Raw genomic sequence first — 27,451 nt, forward strand, 5'->3', positions numbered from 1 at the left:
TAGGTGGAAATTGTACAGACATGCTGCAGATCCACACCATACATAAAAGCACGTCCAACACACATTTAAAGTGTGTGACTGCTTCCCCCAAAGAATTCTGGGAACTCTGGTTTTCTGCTCACAGCACTCCCAGCACCCTTAGCAAACTACAGTTCCCAGGATTCTTTGGGCAAAGCCATCTGCTTTAAATGCACCTTGGATCTGCTTAAAATGTTTGGGGTAGATCTGAGACCGTGGAGTCTAGGTTCAGGAAAACTTAATCGTTTGAGGGTTTCAGACTCAACAATGTTTGCACAGGAAGGCACAGTCCAGCACAGGTAGGCGCTGGAGGTGTAATGCTGAGAATGCCTCAGTGAGGCGTATAAGGTGGGCTTCTCCAGTGATATATTCTTTCTGGTCTGAAGTTGTCACCTGTATTACTTTTGTACAGGAGAAATTCTTAATATTTGCAGGTTTGTCATGCACTTTTAAATTATATTCCTGGAGTATGGGGTTAACAGGACAAGAGAAGTGGACTTTCCAAGCCCTTATGATTCCTAAGAGGCCCACACTAAGAGGGTTTCTAGATGTTCTCGTTCAGACTTAGTCCAGGCCTCCGATTGATCTGGTCAGTCTGAAAAGCCTGACCAGGAGGTGGGGGAGTTTAGTGAGAAAAGGCCAAAAGCACTGAACAAATTCGTAGCAGTTCTCTGGACTGGCTTGTGATGTTCCTGCTTATATTGTAAATATGGTAAGTGCTGTTTATATAGAAGACATATGGTAAGTGGAGTGAAAGAGGAGGGGGAGTACATGAGCATTAGAATGCTGGATGATTGGCTGAGCGTTTGAATGGCTGGGAGTATAAATGGAAGAATGACAGTTGAATCTGGGAGGGGGTGTTAGAGAGGTTGAGAGAGAGGTTGGAGGTTTGGTGGTGTGGAGAGTGAGTTGGAGTTCTGAGGCAATTAGTAAGAAGTTAAGTACCTAACAGAAAATAGATGAAACCATACGCTTGTGAAACATTCCTTAAGTAATCTTGTTATTTCTGATATTAAATAAATACTAGTATGCTTTAAATATAAAGATACAAGGGGGTTGGGAACAGCATAGGCAAACAGTCACAAAGTAACAAGCTATAGAGAGACTTAGGCAAAGTCTCTGGGAGTTTGGGTTACAGAAAGTGACTGGTGGTGCTGCCTAGCAGTGGGATCTAGGGAGATCTGTGCTAGAGCTGTAAAGGGTAAGAATAAACCCGATGTTCCTGTCTGCTGGTAGCCCCAAGTGAGAGCTTCACAGGTGGTGCTGGGGAAGGACGTCACATGGCTCACCACCTGGGTTGGACAGGCAGAGGAGATCCGTTAAAGTTCTCCCTGTGTGTTTGTGTGTAAACACAGAAAAGGAAATCAGTGGGCATGGTATGCCTCTAAAAAAGGAAACCAACAAACCCTGTTTCCTTTCATGAGCAATTTGCTTGAGGATTTCTTTGTTTTTATTATAACATTTCTGGATCACTACAATATTACTCTCTGACTAATGTTCAAAATTAAAATACCAATACAACACACAATATCATCATTACGATAATAACAATATCTGCCCGAATATAATGTGTACGCCCAATTTTGAAAGGCTAAATTGAAGAAAAAACATTAATAGTTTTATTAAACATTTTCAGAAATCTTGCAGCCAATTTCATTATCGCAGACAAAAACCTGAAACTTGTGTCTTTTCTGGCAGATATCTTGTGTGGATTTAGCATACCAGGAACAGATTTAAGCTGATGCCTAGACAAGATGGGGATGACAATCACAGTCAGGAGCACCACAAGTTCATGACTGATACCTGAGATGTGGAGGCTGTTTGCATTGAAGTGCGTGAGTTGCTTGTCAACTTATGTTGCCAGACCACTCTCTATCCCCTCCCCAGAAGTGGATCTGAAGAAACTATTCACTGAGCAGTGACTTGTATTGTGGAGATCTGCGGAAGGAAATTTTGGTCATCAAGAGTGTCGAGTGTGTGCTCCACAGCTTTGAGGAACAAGGTCAGCTTCGCTGCACAGTTGCCAAATTACAAGACCATTGCTGGAATTCTCTCATGCATTTTAATTAAAGTCCCCTAAAATTGAATTCCATCTTAAACAACCATTCATATGGTTTCTCCCTGCTGTGAGTTCTTTGATGGGAAGTGAGATTGGAGCTCTGACTGAAGCTCTTTCCACATTCCGAACATTGATATGGCTTCTCCCCACTGTGAGTTCTTTGATGGGAAGTGAGACTTTCATTCCGACTGAAGCACTTCCCACACTCCTGGCACTGATATGGTTTCTCCCCACGGTGAATACTTTGATGACTGTGGAAGTTTGTGCTTGTATTAAAGCTCTTTCCACATTCCAAACATTGATATGGTTTCTCCCCACTGTGAATTCTTTGATGACGACGGAAATTTGTGCTTGTATTAAAACTCTTTCCACATTCCAAGCATTGATATGGTTTCTCCCCTGTATGAATTCTTTGATGTGAAGTAAGACTTTCTTTCCAGCTGAAGCTTTTTCCACATTCCAAACATTGATATGATTTCTTCTCACTGTGAATTCTTTGATGGGAACTGAGACCTCTCTTGGAATTAAAGCTGTTTCCACATTCCAAGCACTGATATGGTTCCTCCCCACTGTGAATTCTTTGATGGGAAGTAAGATTGGAGCTCCGAGTGAACCTCTTTCCACATTCCCAGCATTGATATGGTTTCTCCCCGCTGTGAGCTCTTTGATGGGAAGTGAGATGGTGGCTTTGACTGAAGCATTTTCCACATTCAAAGCACTGATATGGTTTTTCCCCTGTATGAATTCTTTGATGGGAACTGAGATTGGAACTCTGACTGAAGCATTTTCCACATTGTGAGCACTGATATGGTTTATTCCCTCTGTGAATTCTTTCATGGGAAGCGAGAGTGGAGCTCTGAGTGAAGCTCTTTCCACATTCCAAGCACTGATATAGTTTCTTTATGCTGTGAATTATTTGATGGGAAGTGAGATGGGGGCTCTGACTGAGTCCCTTTATACATTCCAAATATTTACATGGTTTCTCCGCTGTCTTAGTTCTGCCACAGTCTCCCTTATTCTTCGTTTCCAGATTATCGGCTTCTGTAACGAAGACAGAAACTGATTAGAGCCTTAGGAGGAAATGAAGCCCCAAATCATTGAACAATGCCAAATAAACCTTGTCAAGAAGGAATTTAAATGGGAGGCAAATCTTACTACAGCCTTTGCTGACGTCTATTAACTGACAGCTGATGCTGATGTCAGATGATTGACAGGCGAGTGGCCCTGTCTGCAGGGGTGGGTGAAAGAAGGATCCAGTCTGCCAGCTGAATCCAGTTCCTGCTCTTGAGCTAAAGGATCTTGGACGGAGCTGTTGGGCATGAGAATTTAGAAAGATACTGCCAGTCAGAGCAGACAATAATAGGCTAGATGGGGCTATGGCTATGGCAGGGCTGTTCCGTCAGACTTCTGGGATTCTTATGATGTCTCTGGTCTTTTAGTACCTTGCTCCATGTCAGTCTTAGAACTAGGGAAATGTAATGACAGGTGGTCAATAATTGTCTGCAAAAGCAGGTGAAGGCAAATAACAAGAGAGATTTATTGGGGGAAGGGGAGGAATAGGGGGGGGCAACAATCAAACACAAGTTTGTGAGTAAAACCAATAAACTCAACCTAATTTGCTAATTACATGCTACTTGCTTAAAGAGAGTTTTGCATTTCAGCAACAAGTTATTGATTTCAGCAACAACCCTGAAACTGGCATTTCAAAAGGCCTGGGCCATTCAGACCTGTCTGACCACTGTTTAGAGAGGCATAACTGGAGGACGCATATTCAGAGGGAAAGCAGCTGATGGCTGTCTGTTGAAGGTTCACTGCAGCAGTGTTAGAATCGCAGATGCTCCAAGTGGCGCTGTGGAGCTACATAAAAATATTGGAGGTTCATAATAAGTCGACATAATGATTTTGAAAACAGATATTATGATCCCACAGGGAGCCTTACCAAGAGAGGCCATGATCCCACAGTTCTCCGCCATGACTTCGTTATGCAGAGTCCTCTGGTCAGGATCCAGCCGCGCCCACTCCTCATCCGTGAAATACACAGCCACGTCCTCAAAGGACACCGCACCCTAAAGAACAAGAAACCACATTTCCCCCTTACAGACAGCATAAAGGTTAGGTATTACACACTGATGTGTTGCTTTCTGCCTATTCATTGCTGTGTTGTTTTAATGGATTTATTTTGCTTCACATTTTGATTATGGAAATTTATTGGAATGTTAATTCCATTAAAACATTCAAATAAATTTCCATAATTAAACTTTTATTGTGTATTTTACACCTTAACGTGGTGAGGGGGTTTGAGAGTGTTGAAGAAGCTGAGAGCAATGCCGTCAGGAGTCTAGACCAAGAGGCTAGACTCCTAGCAGGAGCACCCATGGCGGAATGGTCAAAGCTGAAACACCAGTCTAAGATGCATCCAAACTTAAAGTCAATGGTAAACCTCCTTTGAAAATCTCTTACCATGAAAACCCTATGAGCAGAGTATCCAAAATGCAACACGAGATAGTGCTGGAAGATGAGACCCCCAGGTCAGAAGGCACTCACCGAGCTACTGGGGAAGAACTAAGGACAAGTACGAGTAGCGCTGTGACTAATGACGCAGCTGGGTCAAAGCCAAAAAGGAAGCTCAGAGGCTGATGCGCACAGATGCGAAAGGAGAGTCCGGAGTTGTACAATGCACACAATAGGAACATGGAATGTGAGAAGCATGAACCAGGGAAAGTTAGAAATTGCCAAGCAAGAAATGGAGCGTATCAACATTACAATACTTGGCATGAGTGAATTAAAATGGACTGGAATGGGACATTTTCAACCAGGCAACTACAAAATATTTTATGCAGGAAATGAGAAATTAAGAAGAAACGGGGTGGCTTTAATAGTGAGAAGTGATGTAGCAAAAGCAATTAGGAGCTACAATGCAAGGTCTGAGTGAGTGATATCAATGAGATTAAACGGGAAACCTATTAACATAACCATCATCCAAGTCTACACTCCAATGTCAAACGCAGAAGAAGGAGAGATTTTACACAGAAGTACAGGAGGAAATTGATCACACACCAAGACAAGATATGATGATAATCATGGGAAACTGGAATGCAAAAGCAGGAAACAGAGAAGAACAAGGAATTGTGGGGAAATGGAGCTTAGGAGACAGAAATGAGGCAGGAGAAACATTTATTGAATTCTGTGAACCAATGATTTGTTTCTTGCCAACACATTTTTTGAGCAACCAAAAAGACGACTGTACACATGGACATCACCAGATGGTCAATATAGGAATCAAATTGATTATATAACTGGAAACAGAAGATGGAGAAGTTCCATACTCTCTGCAAAATCAAGACCAGGAGCAGACTGCAGTACAGATCATGAACTGATCGTATCGAAAATCAGAGTAAAGCTAAAGAAGAAGAACAAAGCACTCACAATGCCAAAATACAATTTAAATAACATCCCAGAAGAATATAAAGATCAAATAAAGAACAGGTTTGAGGCTTTAAACTTAGCTGACAGAGAACCAGAAGAATTATGGACTGAAGTCAGGGACATTATCAGGGAAGAATGCAAAAAGACAATACCTCTAGTTAAAAAGAAAGACCTCAATGGATGACTGAAGAAACTCTTAAAATGGTTAAAGAGAGAAGGAAAGCAAAAGCAAAAGGAGATAGAAACACAGTCAGAACCCTAAATGCAACTATACAATGACTAGTACATAGGGACAAAGAAAACTATTGCAATAGTTACTGTATAGAAATAGAAAAGAACAACAAAATGGGAAGAACAAGAGCCCTATTCCAAAAGATTAGAGAAATGAAAGGGAAATGTAAACCACAAGTAGGGAGGTTGAATAATCAACAGGGGAACACACTGACTGACCGAGATGAAATAAAAGGAAGATGGAAGCAATACACTGAAGAACTTTATAAAAGAGATGACAGGATGACAGATTTATTCACAGAGGAACCATATGATGAAGAACCAGAAATTTTAGAATGTGAGGTGAAAGCTGCTCTTAAAATTCTTGGAAGAAACAAATCACCAGGAACAGATGCATACCAATAGAGTTGCTACAAGCTACTGAGACTGAATCTGTCCAAATTTTGACAAAAATTTGTCAATATGGAGAACAATGGCCCACAGACTGGAAGCATTCAATATATATCCCACTTCCAAAGAAAGGGGATCCCAGAGAATGCAGTCATTACCGAACTATTGCCTTAATATCCCATGCAAGTAAAGTAATGCTCAAGATTCTACAACAAAGGCTCTTAACATATATGGAGCGAGAAATGCCAGATGTCCAAGCTGGATTTAGAAAGGGAAGAGGCACCAAAGATCATATCGCAAACATACATTGGATAATGGAACGCAGCAAGGAATTTCAGAAGAAAATCACCCTGTGTTTTATAGACTACAGCAAAGCATTTGACTGTGTAGATCATGAAAAACTATGGAATGCTTTAAAAGAAATGGGGGTGCCACAGCAACTGATTGTCCTGATGCGCAACCTATACTCTGGACAAGAGGCTACTGTAAGGACAGAATATGGAGAAACAGATTGGTTCCCCATCGGAACGGGTGTGAGACAGGGGTGTATTTTGTCACCCTATTTGTTTAATCTGTATGCAGAACATATCATACGGAAAGCGAGATTGGACCAAGATGAAGGAGGTGTGAAAATTGGAGGGAGAAACATCAATAATTTAAGATATGCAGACGATACCATACTCTTAGCAGAAACCCGTAATGATTTGAAACGAATGCTGATGAAAGTTAAAGAGGAAAGCACAAAAGCAGGACTACAGCTGAACGTCAAAAAGACTAAAATAATGACAACAGAAGATTTATGTAACTTTAAAGTTGACAATGAGGACATTGACTTGTCAAGGATTATCAATGCCTCGGCACAGTCATTAACCAAAACAGAGACAATAGTCAAGAAATCAGAAGAAGGCTAGGACTGGGGAGGGCAGCTGAGAGAGAACTAGAAAAGGTCCTCAAATGCAAAGATGTCACACTAAACACCAAAGTCAGGATTATTCAGACCATAGATCTCTATGTATGGATGTGAAAGTTGGACAGTGAAAAAGGTGGATAAGAGAAAAATCAACTCATTTGAAATGTGGTGCTGGAGGAGAGCTTTGCGCATACCATGGACTGTGAAAAAGACAAATAATTGGGTGTTAGAACAAATTAAACCAGAACTGTCACTAGAAGCTAAAATGATGAAACGGAGGTTATCTTACTTTGGACACATCATGAGAAGACATGATTCACTAGAAAAGACAATAATGCTGGGAAAAACAGAAGGGAGTAGAAAAAGGGGAAGGCAAACAAGAGATGGATTGATTCCATAAAGGAAGCCACAGACCTGAACTTACAAGATCTGAACAGGGTGGTTCATGACAGATGCTCTTGGAGGTCGCTGATTCATAGGGTCGCCATAAGTCGTAATCGACTTGAAGGCACATAACAACAACAACATTTTAATGATGGGTGTTTCTTTATAGTATTTGTGAAATATTTGGTTTTTATACTGCTTAGGAGGCTATTCTAGTAATAAATGGTATATATAAATTAGTAAACAACGTTGCTGCTACTGATAAATAATTCTAGCTACATTCAAAGGGCTAGTTAAGGTCAGGTAGCTGGTCATTTGGATCAAAATCTTCTCTGAGTGGCCTTCGCGCTGTTTGCTGAGGGCAGATTTCAAAGAAGCACAGAGAAGGAGGGAGGTTTGTTTAGGCCCAGAGAGTTGAGCAGGGGACATGCCCCCAGCCTCTCTCCCCACATTGATCCTTCCCCCATACCTGATCCACTTCCATAGCAGCTGCTTCTCCTCCATCACAAACGAGAGACGGCTGAGGAGGTCTTCTTGGCCTCGTCTCATCACCTGTGAGACACAAAGGTGTTGGGAAGCCAGTAGAGCATGATTGTCTCAGAGGTTGAGCAATACACGTCTAACTACCCATAGACCTTTAAAAAAGTCTTATGTGCTCAGTACAGGTCAGGCGTTTACCCATTTTGTATTTTAGTTGGGTGACATCCCTTCTCGCCCCTTTGGGCTCTTGGCCACAAGTATTCCCCCCCCAAGATTATAAACTGACTAAGGGGGAAAACCCGACAGGAGCTGAGGAAGGTCCGGTTCAGAATAAACCTCCCCCCTGGGATAAAGACCAAAGAAATGATGAAATTTTAAAAGGGGTAGGCCTAGAAGTAGGCATTGTGAGAGCAGGGGCACAGGATATAAATTCAGAAGGGCAAAATTACCACAGGCCAAACCACAAGTGCCAAAGACACTTGAAGAGAGACACTGCTTACAAGTGCCTGTACGCTAATGCTAGGAGCCTCCGAACCAAGATGGGAGAACTGGAGTGCTTGGTCTTAGAGAAGAGCATTGATATAGTGAGCATAACGGAGACCTGGTGGAATGGAGAAAACCAGTAGGATACAGTTATCCCTGGATATAAACTATATCGGAAGGACAGGGAAGGACGTATTGGTAGCGGAGTCACTCTATACGTGAAAGAAGCCATTGAATCCAGCAAGCTTGAAACCCCAAAAGAGGCGGACTCCTCCACAGAATTGTTGTGGGTGGTGATACCATGCCCCAGGAGGGATTTAATACTGGGAACGATCTATCGTCCCCCTGATCAAAATGCTCAGGGAGACCTTGAGATGAGATATGAAATTGAGGAAGCATCCAAACTAGGAAATGTGGTAGTAATGGAGGACTTCAACTACCCAGACATAGACTGGCCGCATATGTGTTCCAGTCATGACAAAGAAGCAAAATTTCTAGATATTCTAAATGACTATTCCCTAGACCAGTTGGTCATGGAACCGACCAGAGGGACGGCAACCCTGGACTTAATCCTCAGTGGGGACCGGGACCTGGTGCGAGATGTAAGTGTTGTTGCACCGATTGGGAGCAGTGACCATAGCGCTATTAAATTAAACATACATGTAAATGGCCAATTGCCAAGAAAATCCAACACGGTCACATTTGACTTCAAAAGAGGAAACTTCACAAAAATGAGGGGATTGGTAAAAAGAAAGCTGAGAAACAAAGTCCAGAGGGTCACATCATTCAAAAATGCTTGGAAGTTGTTTAAAAACACTATATTAGAAGCTCAACAGGAGTGCATACCGCAGATCAGAAAAGGTACCGTCAGGGCCAAGAAGATGCCAGCATGGTTAACGAGCAAAGTCAAGGAAGCTCTTAGAGGCAAAAAGTCTTCCTTCAGAAAATGGAAGTCTTGTCTGAATGAAGAAAATAAAAAGGAACACAAACTCTGGCAAAAGAAATGCAAGAAGACAATAAGGGATGCTAAAAAGAATTTGAGGAGCACATTGCTAGGAACATAAAAACCAACAACAAAAAATTCTATAAATACATTCAAAGCAGGAGACCATCTAGGGAGGCGATTGGACCCTTGGATGATAAGGGAGTCAAAGGTGTACTAAAGAACGATAAGGAGATTGCAGAGAAGCTAAATGAATTATTTGCATCTGTCTTCACAGTGGAAGATATAGGGCAGATCCCTGAACCTGAACTACCATTTGCAGGAAGGGATTCTGAGGAACTGAGACAAATAGTGGTAACGAGAGAGGAAGTTCTAGGCTTAATGGACAATATAAAAACTGACAAATCACCGGGCCCGGATGGCATCCACCCGAGAGTTCTCAAAGAATTCAAATGTGAAATTGCTGATCTGCTAACTAAAATATGTAACATGTCCCTCGGGTCCTCCTCCGTGCCTGAGGACTGTAAAGTGGCATATTCAAAAAGGGATCCAGAGGGGATCCCGGAAATTACAGGCCAGTTAGCTTAACTTCTGTCCCTGGAAAACTGGTAGAAAGTATGATTAAAGCTAGATTAACTAAGCACTTAGAAGAACAAGCCTTGCTGAAGCAGAGCCAGCATGGCTTCTGCAAGGGAAAGTCCTGTCTCAGTAACCTATTAGAATTCTTTGAGAGTGTCAACAAGCATATAGATAGAGGTGATCCAGTGGACATAGTGTACTCACGACTTTCAAAAAGCTTTTGACAAGGTACCTCACCAAAGACTTCTGAGGAAGCTTAGCAGTCATGGAATAAGAGGAGATGTCCTCTTGTGGATAAGGAATTGGTTAAGAAGCAGAAAGCAGAGAGTAGGAATAAATGGACAGTTCTCCCAATGGAGGGCTATAGAAAATGGAGTCCCTCAAGGATCGGTATTGGGACCTGAACTTTTCAACTTGTGCATTAATGACCTAGAATTAGGAGTGAGCAGTGAAGTGACCAAATTTGCTGACAATACTAAATTGTTCAGGGTTGTTAAAACAAAAAGGGATTGCGAAGAGCTCCAAAAAGACCTCTCCAAACTGAGTGAATGGGCGGGAAAATGGCAAATGCAATTCAATATAAACAAAGTGTACCATTATGCATATTGGAGCAAAAAATCTGAATTTCACATATACGCTCATGGGGTCTGAACTGGCAGTGACCGACCAGGAGAGAGACCTCGGGGTCGTAGTGGACAGCATGATGAAAATGTCGACCCAGTGTGTGGCAGCTGCGAAAAAGGCAAATTCCATGCTAGCGATAATTAGGAAAGGTATTGAAAATAAAACAGCCGATATCATAATGCCGTTGTATAAATCTATGGTGCGGCTGCATTTGGAATACTGTGTACAGTTCTGGTCGCCTCATCTCAAAAAGGATATTATAGAGTTGGAAAAGGTTCAGAAGAGGGCAACCAGAATGATCAAGGGGATGGACGACTCCCTTACGAGGAAAGGTTGCAGCATTTGGGGCTTTTTAGTTTAGAGAAAAGGCGGGTCAGAGGAGACATGATGGAAGTGTATAAAATTATGCATGGCATGGAGAAAGTGGATAGAGAAAAGTTCTTCTCCCTCTCTCATAATACTAGAACTCATGGATATTCAAAGAAGCTGAATGTTGGAAGATTCAGGACAGACAAAAGGAAGTACTTCTTTACTCAGAGCACAGTTAAACTATGGAATTTGCTCCCACAAGATGCAGTAATGGCCACCAGCTTGGATGGCTTTAAAAGAAGATTAGACAAATTCATGGAGGACAGGGCTATCAATGGCTACTAGCCATGATGGCTGTGCTCTGCCACCCTAGTCAGAGGCAGCATGCTTCTGAAAACGAGTTGCCGGAAGCCTCAGGAGGGGAGAGTGTTCTTGCACTCGGGTCCTGCTTGCAGGCTTCCCCCAGGCACCTGGTTGGCCACTGTGAGAACAGGATGCTGGACTAGATGGGCCACTGGCCTGATCCAGCAGGCTCTTCTTATGCTCTTATGAGATTATACAGACGTGATTATTTCAAAAGTGATAGCAGAGACCAAATTGAGATACATCACAGTAATCCTTACCCAGTGGCCTCTCTCTGGGATCTGATGGAGTCTCCTCTGCCTTGGGGAGATCAGTGCCCATTCCTGCAAACGGATCCTTTCCCTGAAACAGCAACAAGGATTGAAGGCATTGATAGGGGAGGAAGATTACAACAGAAATGGCAGAGGCCAAAACCTCAGGGGTATCAGATATCCTTTCTTGGATGCTTTCCTAAAAAGGTTGGGCAATGGGAAGAGAATTTTGGGATACCCCCCCTCACACTCTTGGCCCCTTGGAACTATCCCAATGAAAGTCACTCACCTGCTGCTCTGCCTGCTTGTCGTCCTCTGCCCGGCTCAGGAGGAAACCTTCGGCCAGGGCCACCGCCTGGGAAGTGGTCTCCGCTCCACATTCCCTCACCCAGCTCTCCATCTCCGGTGGAAGGACAGCCAAGAACTGCTCCAGGATCACCAGGTCCAGCATCTGAGCTTTCGTGTGCCTTTCTGGCTTCAGCCACTGACGGTAAAGGTGGTGGAGTCGGCTGCAAACCTCTCGGGGGCCCTTGGCCTCCTGGCAGCAGAAATGCCTGAACTGCTGGTGTGGCACATCTGAGCTGAGGGTGTGCTCCTTTCCCAGGACCTGCTGCATGGTTCTTTCCCAGAATCCTCCACTGCTCCCAGTCTTGATGGCATGGGAGCCTCTTCCTGCATCAGAGCCAGCGGAATATTGCTCGTCCATCTTGCTCCCAGGAAGCCTCCAAGACCTCTGAAGGAAGGAAATGAAAGCTTCAAGTCACACACTTACAAAGACTTGGCAGGGGGGTGGGGTTGTTGAAAGTTGCAGAGGGATTTTTTTATCAGGTTTTTAAATAGTCTAGCACATGCAAGCACGCACGCGCAGACACAGACAAAGCCTGAAGAAAGGGATGTTTTGGGGAGCAGGGTCCCTATGTCTCCAGCATACTACGAGCTAATCAGCACAAAAGAGCAGTGTGTTAGCTACTGAGAAGAGTCTTCTCACATGCTTCCTTGTCCTTTCCTGCTGATTGGAGTCAGAGTTGAAAGAGGTGAGTCAGCTGCTTAGAGGTAGCCCACACTCTCCCCTTTCATGCTGACTGGCTCCTTGGGAGGTCTGTTGTTGTGGGAGAAGGCATTAACAAGGACCTCAATCTCAACCCAGCAGCAAAGAAAGGGGGAGGGAGCATGGCTGTGACTATCATGAAGGGATGCTGCTCTTCTGAACATGCCACTATGCTGCTGCTCAAGAGAGAGAAAAATAAAGCCACGAGAAAAACACACAAAAACACAACAAATACACATTCACAGACATCAAGGCTCCAGAGTACAACAAAACCCGCTCAACAGTCCTGCTGCTTAAGCGTAGCAGGCCCCACAAAGAGAATGGGATTCAGAACGCTCCAATCTGAAGGGATTCCAAATGACCAAAGCGGATCCTCCTTACCAAAAGCAATTGCTACCTTTCTCAGAGGTTGCCAAGGAGGGAGGAGCAAAGAGGAACAGTCCTCCACATGCCCAGAGAGACCTTAGCAACCAGCACAGCATTGGATGCTCTGGCACCAAATTTAGTAAAATGGTACAGAAAAGCATCCTGCCAGTCCCAACCCCAACTGCTAATGCCTACATGCATAAAGAAAACCTGCTCCCACTTTCCAAGGTTCAATGACAAAACCGCTGACACAATTAACAGGATTGTATGTGTTTATTATTTGATTTATATCCCGCCCTTCCTCCCAGCAGGAGCCCAGGGCGGCATGTGTAGAATATGTTACAAAATAATGTTTATGTTATTAATTTAACTGTGTTAAATTGTTACTTGATTTTATACCTTTTTTTAAATAAATAATTTTAAACACAGCGGACTGCCTATATTTAAGTTCTGCACCGTTCTGCCGTCTACTCACAAGAAAGCCTGCATCCACTTACCAGGGAGTAAATTCCCATTACACACAAATAGACTTACTTCTGAGTAGAGACACCTACTATTGTAGTGCAAGTTAACAATACACTGAGTGTATAATTAGTGCTTGGATGTACGTCATTACAGTGGAAGACATGTCTAAACTTCTTTGCAAAGTGTTTGCATTTTACATTTGCCATGGTGGGGGTGGGAGGATTCCTTAACCTCCAGTCACGCTTACTGGGTAATATTTGCAGGGGGTTGGACTTAGATTAGACAAATTCATGGAGGACAGGGCTATCAATGGCTACTAGCCATGATGGCTGTGCTCTGCCACCCTAGTCAGAAGCAGCATGCTTCTGAAAACCAGTTGCCAGAAGCCTCAGGAGGGAAGTGTTCTTGCACTCGGGTCCTGCTTGTGGGCTTCCCCCAGGCACCTGGTTGGCCACTGTGAGAACAGGATGCTGGACTAGATGGGCCACTGGCCTGATCCAGCAGGCTCTTCTCATGTTCTTATGACTTGATGGCCTCGTGGGCCCCTTACAACTCGACCAGTCTGCGATTCTATGATAATCCGAGTGCAATGGAACAGGAGATCAACTCAGCCTTGCAGACCAACTTTAAATCCTCTGACCACCTTCCAATACATACCGAAAGGGCCTTCCTGCCTTAGCAAATCCACTCCCTGATTTGGATGTTATGGTTGGTTTTTTAAAAAATGCTTTCAAATATATTTTATTTTTAATGTATTTTAAAGTCTGCTTTAAAGTGTTTTTAGTGCTTTTGTTTGCCGCCCTGGGCTCCTGCTGGGAGGAGGGGCGGGATATAAATCATAAAATAAATAGATAATAAATAAGAATGGGGGAGTCCCAGATGGATCAGCTGCACAGCCCCCCTTATGCACCCTCCGCCGTGTCCCTGGGACTCCCCTTCACCCAAATGCAACCGATTAGGGGTGGGAAACTCACCAGATCCCAGAAGGGGCCGCCGATGCAGCCTTTGGCGGAGACAAAAGGCGCTCCCTCCTTCCTTCCTCAGCCCCAACAGGAAGGGAAACTTCGGAGGACCCCGCCCCCCATTTCCTGTCCTCTCTAGGAATCTGGCTCAGTTCACTTTAACCCTTGGAAAGCCAGGAGCGCCAAGAGTGCCTCTTTTCTCTCGCCAAAGCAGGAGCCCAGGAGGGAAACGTGCATGGGGCGCCCAGGCAGGGATGCTTCCTCCCTCTCTCTCCCTGGGTGAAACAGGAGGGAAGCTCTTGCACCCTCTCTTTGATTTCCCATTCCTTCCATAAGCAAGGGATTTTATTGATTGATTACATTTATATACCACCCCATAGCGAAAGCTCTCTGGGTGGTTTACAAAAATTAAAAACACTGAACATTAAAAACAAATAATACAATTTTAAAAACCATACAAACTTTAAAACCATGACGCACAGATAAACCAGGTAAAAGACCTGGGGTCAGAGCTCAGCATATGCTGTTAGAATGCCTGGAAGAAAAGGAAAGCCTTGACCTGGAGCCAAAAAGATACCAATGTTGGCGCTAGGTGCACCTCGTCAACAACATCATTCCATAATTGGGGGGCTACCACTGAGAAGGCCCTCTCCCTTGTTGCCAGACTCCCAGCTTCCCTCCAAGTACGCACCCGGAGGAGGGCCTTGGATGTTGAGCATAGTGTACGGGCGGATTCATGTCGGGAGAGGTGTTTTGTTAGGTATTGTGATCCCAAGCCGTGTAGGCGTTATAGGTTAAAACCAGCACCTTAAATCGGGCTTGGAAACATACAGGCTGCCAATGTAAGTGGGCCAAAATCAGTTTTATATGTTTGAATCTTCTGGTCCCTGTTACCAATTTAGCTGCTGCATTTTGCACAAGCTGCAGAATTCCCATCATCCATCTTCCATAAGCAAGGAATTCCCATCTTTTCAGGGATGGATGAGAAGAAACATTGTTGCTGCCTTACTGCCTTTCTTCTTTTTGGTGGCCCTTCATTCGGGCCAGTCCCCTGGAGGTCCAAAGGACAAGGACCCAGAGATGCTTAAGGTTCTAAATAGTGGCAATGGAGGCTAGTGACCATGGATGTGGTCTTCTGGGGAGACTCTCAGGGGGTCTTAGACCCTTTACTTTTAGGGGGGAGCAGGGTCCAGCAAGATCTCTATGTCTACAGCATCCTACGAGGCAATCAGTGTGAAAGAGTGTTATAGCCAATGAGAAGGGTCTTCTCATGTGATTCCTTGTCCTGGATCCTCAGCTCCATCACTCACCCCTGCTGGTGGGGTCAGCTTCATAAAGACCCACAACGGAAATGCCCTTACCATCAGCGTAGCAAAAGGGAAACTGACCAATCTCCTTTCAAAAAGCTTGTGTGGTGACCCCCACCGAAGGCTGCCTCTATTGTAGAAGGGACCCCCTCCCAAAAATAAAACCCAGGAAGAGCTCCGTAGATGGAAGTTGTAGAGCCATCTTGCAGATCCACACCATACATTAAAGTACGTCCAACACACATTTAAAACGTGTGACTGTTCCCCCCAGAGAATTCTGGGAACTGTGGTTTTCTCCTCACAGTGCCGCAGCTTCCCAGCACCCTTAGCAAACTACAGTTCCCAGGATTCTTTGGGCAAAGCCATCTGCTTTAAATGTGCTTTGTATGTGCTTTAAATGTTTGGGGTAGATCCAAGACAGTGGAATCTAGGTTCAGCAAAACTTAAATCGTTTGAGTGTTTTGGACTCAACAATGTTTGCACAGGAAGGCACTGTCCAGTACAGGAGGCACTGGAGGTGTAATGTTGAGAATGCCTCAGTGAGGCGTATGAGGTGGGCTTCTCCAGTGACATCTACTTTTTGGTCAGAAGTTGTCACCTGTATTAATTTTGTACTGGTGAAATTCTTAATATTTGCAGGTTTGTCATCCACTTTTAAGTTATATTCCTGGAGAATGGGGTTTAACAGGACAAGAAAAGCGGACTTTAGACCTTATGGTTCTTAAGAAGCCCACACTTTGAGACAGGAAGGATAAATCTGTGGTGTCTATTACCTATTTGGACATATGGAGGGCTTATATTAATTTCTGGCCAAATTCGAAAGTTTTTCTATACCAGAGGGGGCCAACTAATTAATCCTGTGCTCAAGGTTTTTGTTGCCAAAATCATAGCCCAAATGCTCTATGGTGCAGAACTTGGGGGGAAATCAGCCAAACATGAGACAGAAGTTTTATTTCTTTATTAATTATTTCATTTATATCCCACCCTTCCTCCCAGCAGGAGCCCAAGTAAGTTTTGCAAAATGTGTTTCCTACCTTAGATATTGGTGTAGATTAAACACGATGGATGACCAGTCCCTCATCAAGCTCTGTGGACTTGAGCAATTTAGGAATGGAGGATGGGCTCACCTGTGCCAAGCAAAGCTAGACTCATAACCTCTCCATGGAAAAATATTTAAGCCTTAGCCCACTCGCACTAAGGAATTGGATCTTCGACCATGAAGCCAGCCAAGATAGGGCAACAATAGTTGCCACGCCCTTTTCTATGTGGTACCCCCAACTTAAGGTCAATCACGCAAGATCCAATTATTTTGAGGTTTTGACCTATGCACAACTTCGTATGGCGTTCACAGAATGTAGGTTTCAAGTGATGCTCTCTGCATATCTGGAGGGGAGATACCTGGGAATTTCAACTAATGAACGGAAATGCATTTATAGGTGTGATCAGGTAGAAGACGTAATTCATTACCTGTTGAACTGTCCCTTGTATAAGGATCCCAGAAGGAAATTCTTGGCATATTATATTCAGCTATACTTGGATAGATCATCCCAGGAGTTGGTAGTGGAACTTTCAGCAGACCATTCCAAGAAAGGAAACCAACAAACCCTGTTTCCCTTGCTGCCCAACTTCCTGGAGGCTTTCGTTGTTTTTATTATAACATTTCTGGATCACCACAATATTACTCTCTGAGCGATGTTCAAAATCAAAATACCAATGCAACACACAGTATCATCAATAAAATAATAACAATATCTGCCTGAATATAATGTATACTCCGATATTTTGAAAAGCTGGATTCAAGAACATTGTTTTATTAAACATTTTCACCTGGACAAGATGGGGATGACAATGGCAGTCAGGAGCACCACAAGTTCATGACTGACACCCGAGATGTGGAGGCTGTTTGCATTGAAGTGTGTGAGTTGCTCAACGATTTATGTTGCCAGACCACTCTCTTTGCCCTCCCCAGAAGTGGATCTGAAGAAAGTATTCAACGCACTGAGCAGTGACTTGTATTGTGGAGATCTGCGGAAGGAGTACGAAGAAATTTTGATCATCAAGTGTGTTGAGTGTGTGCTCCACAGCTTTGAGGGAGAAGGACAACTTCATTGCACAGTTGCCAAATTACAAGACCATTGCTGGAATTCTCTCATGCATTTTAATTAAAGTCTCCTGAAATTAAATTCCATCTTAAACAACCATTCATATTTCTCCCTGCTGTGAGTTCTTTCATGGGACGTGAGATTGGAGCTCTGATGGAAGCTCTTTCCACATTCCGAACATTGATATGGTTTCTCCCCGTGAATTCTTTGATGACGACAGAAATTTGCGCTTGTATTAAAATTCTTTCCACATTCCAAGCATTGATATGGTTTCTCCCCTGTATGAATTCTTTGATGTGAAGTCAGATTTGCCTTCCCACTGAAGCTCTTTCCGCATTCCAAGCATTGATATGGTTTCTCCCCACTGTGAATTCTTTGATGTGAAGTGAAAGTTTCCTTCCGGCAGAAGCTCTTTCCACATTCCAAGCATTGATATGGTTTCTCCCCTGTATGAATTCTTTGATGTAAAGTGAAACTTTTCTTCTGGCAGAAGCTCTTTCCGCATTCCAAGCACTGATATGGTTTCTCCCCTGTATGAATTCTTTGATGTGAAGTCAGATTTGCCTTCCCGCTAAAGCTCTTTCCGCATTCCAAGCATTGATATGGTTTCTCCCCACTGTGAATTCTTTGATGTGAAGTGAAACTTTTCTTCCAGCAGAAGCTCTTTCCACATTCCACGCATTGATATGGTTTCTCCCCTGTATGAATTCTTTGATGTGAAGTGAAAGTTTCCTTCTGGCAGAAGCTCTTTCCACATTCCAAGCATTGATATGGTTTCTCCCCTGTATGAATTCTTTGATGTGAAGTGAAAGTTTCCTTCCGGCAGAAGCTCTTTCCACATTCCAAGCATTGATATGGTTTCTCCCCTGTATGGATTCTTTGATGTGAAGTGAAAGTTTCCTTCTGGCAGAAGCTCTTTCCACATTCCAAGCACTGATATGGTTTCTCCCCTGTATGAATTCTTTGATGTGAAGTGAAACTTTTCTTCCGGCAAAAGCTCTTTCCACATTCCAAGCATTGATATGGTTTCTCCCCTGTATGGATTCTTTGATGGGAAGCGAGACCTTCATTCAGACGGAAGCACTTCCCACACTCCTGGCACTGATGTGGTTTCTCCCCACGGTGAATTCTTTGATGGGAAGCGAGACCTTCATTCAGACGGAAGCACTTCCCACACTCCTGGCACTGATATGGTTTCTCCCCACGGTGAATACTTTGATGCCTGTGGAAGTTTGCCCTTGTATTAAAACTCTTTCCACATTCCAAGCACTGATATGGTTTCTTTATGCTGTGAATTCTTTGATGGGAAGTGAGACTTTCATTCCGACTGAAGCACTTCCCACACTCCTGGCACTGATGTGGTTTCTCCCCACGGTGAATTCTTTGATGGGAAGCGATACCTTCATTCAGACGGAAGCACTTCCCACACTCCTGGCACTGATGTGGTTTCTCCCCACGGTGAATTCTTTGATGGGAAGCGATACCTTCATTCAGACGGAAGCACTTCCCACACTCCTGGCACTGATATGGTTTCTCCCCACGGTGAATACTTTGATGCCTGTGGAAGTTTGCCCTTGTATTAAAACTCTTTCCACATTCTAAGCATTGATAAGTTTTCTCCCCACTGTGAATTCTTTGATGTGAAGTGAAACTTTTCTTCCGGCAGAAGCTCTTTCCACATTCCAAGCACTGATATGGTTTCTTTATGCTGTGAATTCTTTGATGGGAAGTGAGATTGGATCTCTGACTGAAGCATTTTCCACATTGTGAACAGTGATATGGTTTATCCCCTCTGTGAATTCTTTCATGGGAAGTGAGACTGGACCTCTGAGTGAAGCTCTTTCCACATTCCAAGCATTGAAATTGTTTCTTTATGCTGTGAATTCTTTGATGGGAAGTGAGATGGGGGTTCTGACTGAGTCCATTTCCACACTCCAAATATTTACATGGTTTCTCTACTGAGTCACTTCTGTCACAGTCTCCCTCATTCTTGGTTTCCAGTTTATCGCCTTCTGCAAATGAAGACCAACTGATTAGAGTGTTAGGAGTAAATGCAGCCCCAAATCATTGAACAATGCCAAATAAAGCTTGTCATAAAGGAAGAACAGAAGGAATGTAATTGTTAGGAGTAACGGAAAGACAGGATAAAACAGAAAGTTTAGGCTCCATCATTCAGTGGCGGAGGCTGTTATTTGCATGCCGGCCCCAAGGCCAATCCCTCATTTCTTCAGCTAAAGCAGCGGAGAGGAACCTCTGCGCTTGGGCCTAAGCAGGCTTGGTAGAGGTCTTAACGTGGCCTGTGAGATTGTTTTCCCCAGACCTGTGACGTCAGGGCACGCAAGACCGTCAGGAGCTTAATGTGTGCTCCTAGGGCTCCCTTACAGTGCTGTCAGCTGACCGGCCCTGAGACACAGTCTCTGGGATCAGCTGCATTAGGGAGTTCCCGATGCAGCAGAAACAGTGGGCCTCTCACTGCTGATCAGCTGCTTGGAGTGAGGAACCATAACTCTGAATTCATCTCCTATACAAGTGAGCTCCCTGGGTCAGTCGGCTGCCTGTTGCTGACTATTGGCCTTCCAAGGGGCCTTCAAGTTTTCACCCGATGTCATAAGGATGTCAGATGATTGACAGGCGAGTGGCCCGGTCTGCAGGGGTGGTGAAAGAAGGATCCAGTCCGCCAGCTGAATCCAGTTTCCGCTCTTGAGCTAAAGGATCTTGGATGGAGCTGTTGGGCATGAGAATTTAGAAAGATACTGACAGTCAGAGCAGACAATAATAGGCTAGATGGGTCTATGGCTACGGCAGGCCTGTTCCGTCAGACTTGTAATGACAGGTGGTCAATAATTGTCTGTAAAAGCCAGTTAAGGCAAATAACAAGAGAGATTTATTGGGGGGGGGGAGGAAGGAAAAGGGGGGGCAAGAATCAAACACAGGTTTGTGAGTAAACCAATAAACTCAATCTAAGTTGCTAGTTACATGCTAGTTGCTCAAACAGAGTTTTGGATTTCAGAGCATATAGAGTTCTTGGCAAAAAGCTGGCTCTGAAAGAGAGCACCTTCGGGCTCCCGACCAGAAGTTTTCAGGAAGGCAACCACCTCACGTATTTATGGGAATCTGAGATCAGGAAAACCCGCTTCTTTTCTGAGATGGATTGTTGCTTGGCCCAGTTATGAAAGCCGTTCTGACTCTGATGTCAGTGGTATCTTTGGCCAACTAGAAAATGACTAGTTCCATCTCCCTAAGAACTCTGAACCTTGCATTTCAAAAGGCCTGGGCCATTCAGACCTGTCTGACCACTGTTTAGAGAGGCATAACTGGAGGACGCATATTCAGAGGGAAAGCAGCTGATGGCTGTCTGTTGAAGGTTCACTGCAGCGGTGTTAGAATCGCAGATGCTCCAAGTGGAGCTGTGGAGCTATATAAAAATATTGGAGGTTCATAATAAGTCGACATAATGATTTTGAAAACAGATATTATGATCCCACAGGGAGCCTTACCAAGAGAGGCCATGATCCCACAGTTCTCCGCCATGACTTCGTTATGCAGAGTCCTCTGGTCAGGATCCAGCCGCGCCCACTCCTCCTCCGTGAAATACACAGCCACGTCCTCAAAGGACAAGGGTCCCTAACGGAAAAAGAAAACACATTTCCCTCTCATAGACAGCATAAATATTGTCTACTACACATTGCATTGTTGTTTTAGTGGATTTTTTGTGGTCCACATTTTGATTATGGAATGTTAATTCCATTAAAACATTCAAATAAACTTTCATAATTCAGTTTTACTGTGTATGTTAATGATGGGCGTTTCTGTTTAATATTTGTGAAATATTTGGTTTTTATAATAATAATAATAATAATAAACTTTAATTTATAGGCCGCCTATCTGGCCAATGGCCACTCTATGCGGCTTACAGTAAAATATGATAAAATACAATAAATAAGATATAGTCAATACATTACATACAAGTTCAGTATAATAAATTATCAGCATTTCAATACAAGGCTAATTTACCCTAGAAGTCTCAGAGGTTGTAAAGGCCTGGTTAAAGAGCCAAGTCTTCAGATCCCGGCGAAATATTTCTAGGGAAGGGGCATGTCGAAGATCTATTGGGAGGGAGTTCCAGATCGAGGGGGCCGCCACAGAGAAAGCTCTCTCCCGAGTCTTCACCAACCTAGCCGCTTTAGTTGGCGGGACTGAGAGGAGGTCCTATACTGCTTAGGAGGCTATTCTAGTTATAAAGAGTATGTAATTTAGTAAACAATGTTGCTGCTACTGATAAATAACTCTAGCTACATTCAAAGGGCTGGTTAAGGTTAAGGTCAGGTGGCTGGTCATTTGGATTGAAACCTTCTCTGAGTGACCTTTGCAGTGTTTGCTGAGGGCAGACTTTAAAGAAGCACGGAGAAGGAGGGAGGTTTGTTCAGGCACCCAGGCTGCCCCCAGCCTCTCTCCCCCCCAAGGATCACTCCCCCTACCTGTTCCAGTGTCACAGCAGCTACTTTCCCTCCGCCACAAAGGAGAGATGGCTGAGGAGGTCTTGGCCTCATTTCATCACCTGTGAGACACAAAGGTGGTGAACATGCTTGTCTCAGAGGTTAAGCAATACACGTCTAACTACCCAGAGACTTTTAAAAAAGCCTTATCTGCTCAGTGCCGTTCAGGCGTTTGTACCCATTTCGTATTTTAGTTGGGTGACATCCCTTCCTGCCCCTTTTCGGCTGTTGGCCACAAGTGTCTTTCCCCCCTGCCCAAAGATTAAAGATGTGATTACAGTAGGCAGGTTACGTTCCGGGGCCCCGGCGTAAAGCGAAAACCGCTGAAAAGTGGAACTCATTGAATAGAATGGCACGCGACGCCTAAAAACCGTCGTAAAAGCAGAACAAACGCCGTATGTGTGGGGCTTTACTCTAATTGCATCTAATGGAGACCGCTGCATTAGCGAAGCGCCATAAAGCAAAGTGCTGTAAAGCAGGGCCCTACTGTATTTCAAAAGTGATAGGATACATCCCAGTAATCCTTACCCAGTGGCCTCTCTCTGGGATCTGATGGAGTCTCCTCTGCCTTGGGGAGATCAGTGCCCATTTCTGCCAACGGATCCTTTCCCTGAAACAGCAACAAGAATTGAAGGCATTGAAAGGGGAGGAAGATTAGAACAGAAATGGCAGAGGCCAAAACCTCAGGGGTATCGGAAGGTACCCTCCCTCACATTTTTTGTCCCTTGGGACTATCCAGATGAAACTCTCTCTCACCTGCTGCTCTGCCTGCTTCTCGTCTTCTGCCCAGCTCAGGAGGAAACCTTCGGCCAGGGCCACCGCCTGGGAACTGGTCTCCGCTCCACATTCTCTCACCCAGCTCTCCATCTCCCGTGGAAGGACAGCCAGGAACTGCTCCAGGATCACCAGGTCCAGCATCTGAGCTTTCGTGTGCCTTTCTGGGTTCAGCCACTGACGGCAGAGATGGTGGAGTCGGCTGCAAACCTCTCGGGGGCCCTTGGCCTCCTGGTAGCAGAAATGCCTGAACTGCTGGTGTGGCACATCTGAACTGTGGGTGTCCTCCTCTCCCAGGACCTGCTGCATGGTTCTTTCCCAGAATCCTCCACTGCTCCCAGTCTTGATGGCATGGGAGCCTCTTCCTACTTCAGGGCCAGTGGAGTCTTCCTTCTCCATCTTGCTCCCAGGATGCCTCCAAGAGCTCCGAAGGAACTCCGTCTTCTGCCAATTTCTGTCTGTCTTAATTAGAGGCGCTAAAAATCCTACAAAGCCAAGACATGTTCTGTTACAGAATTACTACATTATCAGGACCAGAAAAAACTCCCTGAGCAAGCATGAGTGTGTCTCGCTAGGAAGCATGGCAGACGGCATCAGGGCTCTACCTGCAAAGGAGCTCAGACTCTGAGCTTGCTTCCTTGCTTGCTTTTAAAAAGGGAGTAAATCTCTAGGCCTCCGAAAAGGAAAGTTACGAAGGAAAATGTGCTGGCAGCCAAAGCAATTTCTGTGAGACGAACCAGCCTGGCTGCTTCTGCTTTTCAGTGCTTTTAGCCAATGCGTGAAGTCAGAGCTGTGAGAAGCGAGAAGAATCCCTGTGGTCCTAAAGTGCTGCCGCTTCCCGCTCCATTTGAAGACACTTTTCCTTCCTGCTCCCGACTCATTTTGCAGCCCTTGGAGATTCCACAGTTCCAAAGACCTCCTGCAGGGGTCCGAGGGCCAGCTTCTTACGTGGCCAACCCTCTGAGGGCCAAGTGGGCGGGACCAAAGTACAAGTGGGCGGGGCCAAAGGACGGCACTCACAAGCAAACTAAATGAAGTTACGTAGCTGAATGCATACAGACAGCCATATCTTTTTCTTATTTAGTTCCAACACTTGTATCCCAACTTTCCTCCCTCCAAGCAGCTGAAATGGTGAACAGAGTTCTCCCTCCCCATTTTGTCTTCACAACAACCCTGTGAGGTAGGGTTAGGCTGAGAGTGAGTGACTGGCCCAAGGTCACCCAGAGAGTTTCACGGCTAATATAATGGTTGATCACCTCCAAAGGGAAAAAAAGCCTCAGGACATGCTCATGTGCAGACACAAACACACAAGTAGGTGGCTGGGGGGGAGTTTTACGATTTCCCCCCCATGAGCTTTGTGCATAGCTTGGGGGAGGGGGGGAAGAGAGAGAGAGAGAGAGAGAGAGAAAGAGAGTTCAAATATGGAGTTTAGTGTGTTAGTTTTACTGACTATAATGGTAGCACTTCTGTCCCGTTTTGTAACGTTCCTTTCACACTGCAATACTGGATGCCTTATGGAGCTGTGGCTTTTTGACCAACATGGTGCCATGTCACACTGTATTTTCATTCACACCAGCGGGTGTGACACAGCCATGAATGTCATTGGACATCGCGACTCCCTCACCTTTCCACACATGTGCAGTTCTGTTCCCCCATGAAAAAGGTGGGAAAGAAACATAGGCCGGTATATTGGCCCACATTTTGTCACTTTACTGCCACAATTTTCTGGGTTAAGGGGGTTGCAAACAGATATTTTTCTGGAAGCAATTAACTGAAACGAGCGCTAAATTTCCACTAGATGCTGCTAGATTTCCAGAAGTGGCCTTTAGGTCGTGTGGAAGATCAAATGAAATGTGGAAATGGCCAGGAAACAAAATGTTGGGGAAATGGAATAAACTGCTGTCTGAATACAGCCAAGCACATATGGAAAGCCTGAAAAATATAAAGAGTGAAAAAAAAGAAAGCTTCAAGTCACACACAAAGACTTGGCAGGCGGTGGAGTTGTTGAAAGTTGCGGAGGGGTTTTTCATCAGGTTTTTACATAATCTAGCACATGCAAGCACGCACGCACAGACACAGAAAGCCTGAAGAAAGGGATGTTTTGGGGAGCAGGGTCCCTATGTCTCCAGCATACTACGAGCTAATCTGCACAAAAGAGCAGTGCGTTAGCTACTGAGAAGAGTCTTCTCACATGCTTCCTTGTCCTTTCCTGCTGATTGGAGCCCGAGTGAAAAAAGGCGAGTCAGCTGCTGAGAGGTAGCCCACACTCTCCCCTTTCATGCTGACTGGCTCCTAGGGAGGTCTGTTGTTGTGGGAGAAGGCATTAACAAGGACCTCATTCTCAACCCAGCAGCAAAGAGAGGGGGAGGGAGCATGGCTGTGACTATCATGAAGGGATGCTGCTCTTCTGAACATGCCACTATGCTGCTGCTCAAGAGAGAGAAAAATAAAGCCACGAGAAAAACACACACAAACACAACAAATACACATTCACAGACATCAAGGCTCCACAGTACAACAAAACCCTGCTCAACAGTCCTGCTGCTTAAGCGTAGCAGGCCCCACAAAGAGAATGGGATTCAGAACGCTCCAATCTGAAGGGATTCCAAATGACCGAAGGTGATCCTCCTTACCAAAAGCAATTGCTACCTTTCTCAGAGGTTGCCAAGGAGGGAGGAGCAAAGAGGAACGGTCCTCCACATGCCCAGAGAGACCTTAGCAACCAGCACAGCATCGGATGCTCTGGCACCAAATTTAGTAAAATAGTACAGAAAAGCATCCTGCCAGTCACCCCCCCCAACTGCTCATACCTACATGCATAAATGAAGCCTGCTCCCGCTTTCCACGGTTCTGCCCCAGTGACAAAACCACTGAGACAATTAACAGGATTTTTGTTTATTTATTTATTATTTGATTTATATTCTGCCCTTCCTCCCAGCAGGAGCCCAGGGCGGCATGTGTAGAATATATTAAAGCAGTGGTTCCCAATCTGGGGACCAGGACCCCCAGGGGGGCCGCGAAGTAATACAGAGGGGGCCGTGAACAGTAAAGAAATGAATTATTTATTATTTTTTTAAAAAAAGTCTTCACTCCCTGGACACTGTCTGCTTTCCGCTGCCGCTGCCGCTGCCACCTCCCCCTTGCTCCAAACAAGAGGGGAGGCCTTTTGCTGAAGTGCCAGAGCATCTTTCAGGCACACTAAGGGCAGGCATCTCCCTATAAAATACATGGCAGATGCCAAAGGAGGCTGAGGGTGGAGCTACCAAGAAGAAGAGGGGATTACTAGCACTGATTCCCGTCTCCTTGCACTGCCGCTACTGGCAACGCCCTTACTTAGAATGAGAGGAGAGGGCTTTTTGTGAAGCAAAAAGAAGCAAGCCTGCCAAGAAAGGCTGCTTTCCTCCTTCCTTCCTGGCAGCCAGCCTGCCTCCCTGGGGGGAGGGGGTCACAACTTTTTTTCAGCTTATAAAGGGGGTCCCGTGCTCATAAATGTTGGGAACCAAGAATAATGTTTATGCTATTAATTTAACTGTGTTACAATTGTTACTTGATTTCATACCCCTTTTTTAATAAATGATTTTAAACATAGCAGGCTGCCTATATTTAAGTTCTGAACCGTTCTGCCATCTAGTCACAAGAAAGCCTGTATCCTCTTTAAATTAAATTCCCATCAAACACAGACTTACTTCTGAGTAGATACGCCTATCACTGTAGTGCAAGTACACTGAGTGTGTAATCAGTACTTGCATTTATGTCATTGCAGAGGAACATATGCCTAAGTTTCTTTGCTAAGTGTTCACATTTTACATTTGCCATGGTGGGGGTGGGAGGATTCCTTAACATCCAGTCACTCTTATTGGGTAGTATTTGCAGGGGGTTGGACTTGATGGCCTCGTGGGCCCCTTACAACTCGACCAGTCTGCGATTCTATGATAATCCGAATGCAATGGAAGAGGAGGTCAACTCAGCCTTGCAGACCAACTTTAAATCCTCTCACCACCTTCCAATACATACCGAAAGGGCCTTCCTGCCTTAGCAAATCCACTCCCTGATTTGGATGTTATGGTTGGTTTTTTAAAAAATGCTTTCAAATATATTTTATTTTTAATGTATTTTAAAGTCTGCTTTAAAGTGTTTTTAGTGCTTTTGTTTGCCGCCCTGGGCTCCTGCTGGGAGGAGGGGCGGGATATAAATCATAAAATAAATAGATAATAAATAAGAATGGGGGAGTCCCAGATGGATCAGCTGCACAGCCCCCCTTATGCACCCTCCGCCGTGTCCCTGGGACTCCCCTTCACCCAAATGCAACCGATTAGGGGTGGGAAACTCACCAGATCCCAGAAGGGGCCGCCGACGTAGTCCTTGGCGGAGACAAAAAGCGCTCCCTCTCTCCTCCCGCCGCTACAGGAAGGGAGACTTCGGAGGACCCCGCCCCCCATTTCCTGTCCCCTCTAGGAATCTGGCTCAGTTCACTTTAACCC

General features: G+C 44.8%; 2 protein-coding genes across 2 annotated transcripts; both read right to left on the reverse strand.

Annotated features, from left to right (window-relative positions):
* Positions 1-1,449: 1,449 nt before the first annotated feature.
* LOC133381640 (zinc finger protein 420-like) lies at positions 1,450-27,451 on the reverse strand. Its single transcript, XM_061620987.1, has 7 exons — positions 27,302-27,451; positions 22,953-23,455; positions 22,725-22,806; positions 22,179-22,258; positions 21,198-21,324; positions 17,837-19,712; positions 1,450-2,835 (listed from the first exon to the last, which is right to left on the reverse strand). The coding sequence occupies exons 2-7, from the start codon at positions 23,367-23,369 to the stop codon at positions 2,085-2,087; spliced, it is 3,333 nt and encodes a 1,110-aa protein (XP_061476971.1). The 5' UTR covers positions 23,370-23,455; positions 27,302-27,451; the 3' UTR covers positions 1,450-2,084.
* On the reverse strand, positions 4,026-14,393 carry LOC133381626 (zinc finger and SCAN domain-containing protein 31-like). The gene is made up of 4 exons (XM_061620975.1): positions 14,304-14,393; positions 11,740-12,183; positions 11,460-11,541; positions 4,026-4,143 (listed from the first exon to the last, which is right to left on the reverse strand). The coding sequence occupies exons 2-4, from the start codon at positions 12,154-12,156 to the stop codon at positions 4,127-4,129; spliced, it is 516 nt and encodes a 171-aa protein (XP_061476959.1). The 5' UTR covers positions 12,157-12,183; positions 14,304-14,393; the 3' UTR covers positions 4,026-4,126.

Source organism: Rhineura floridana, chromosome 3, assembly GCF_030035675.1.
Source record: "Rhineura floridana isolate rRhiFlo1 chromosome 3, rRhiFlo1.hap2, whole genome shotgun sequence".
NCBI lineage: Eukaryota > Metazoa > Chordata > Lepidosauria > Squamata > Rhineuridae > Rhineura > Rhineura floridana.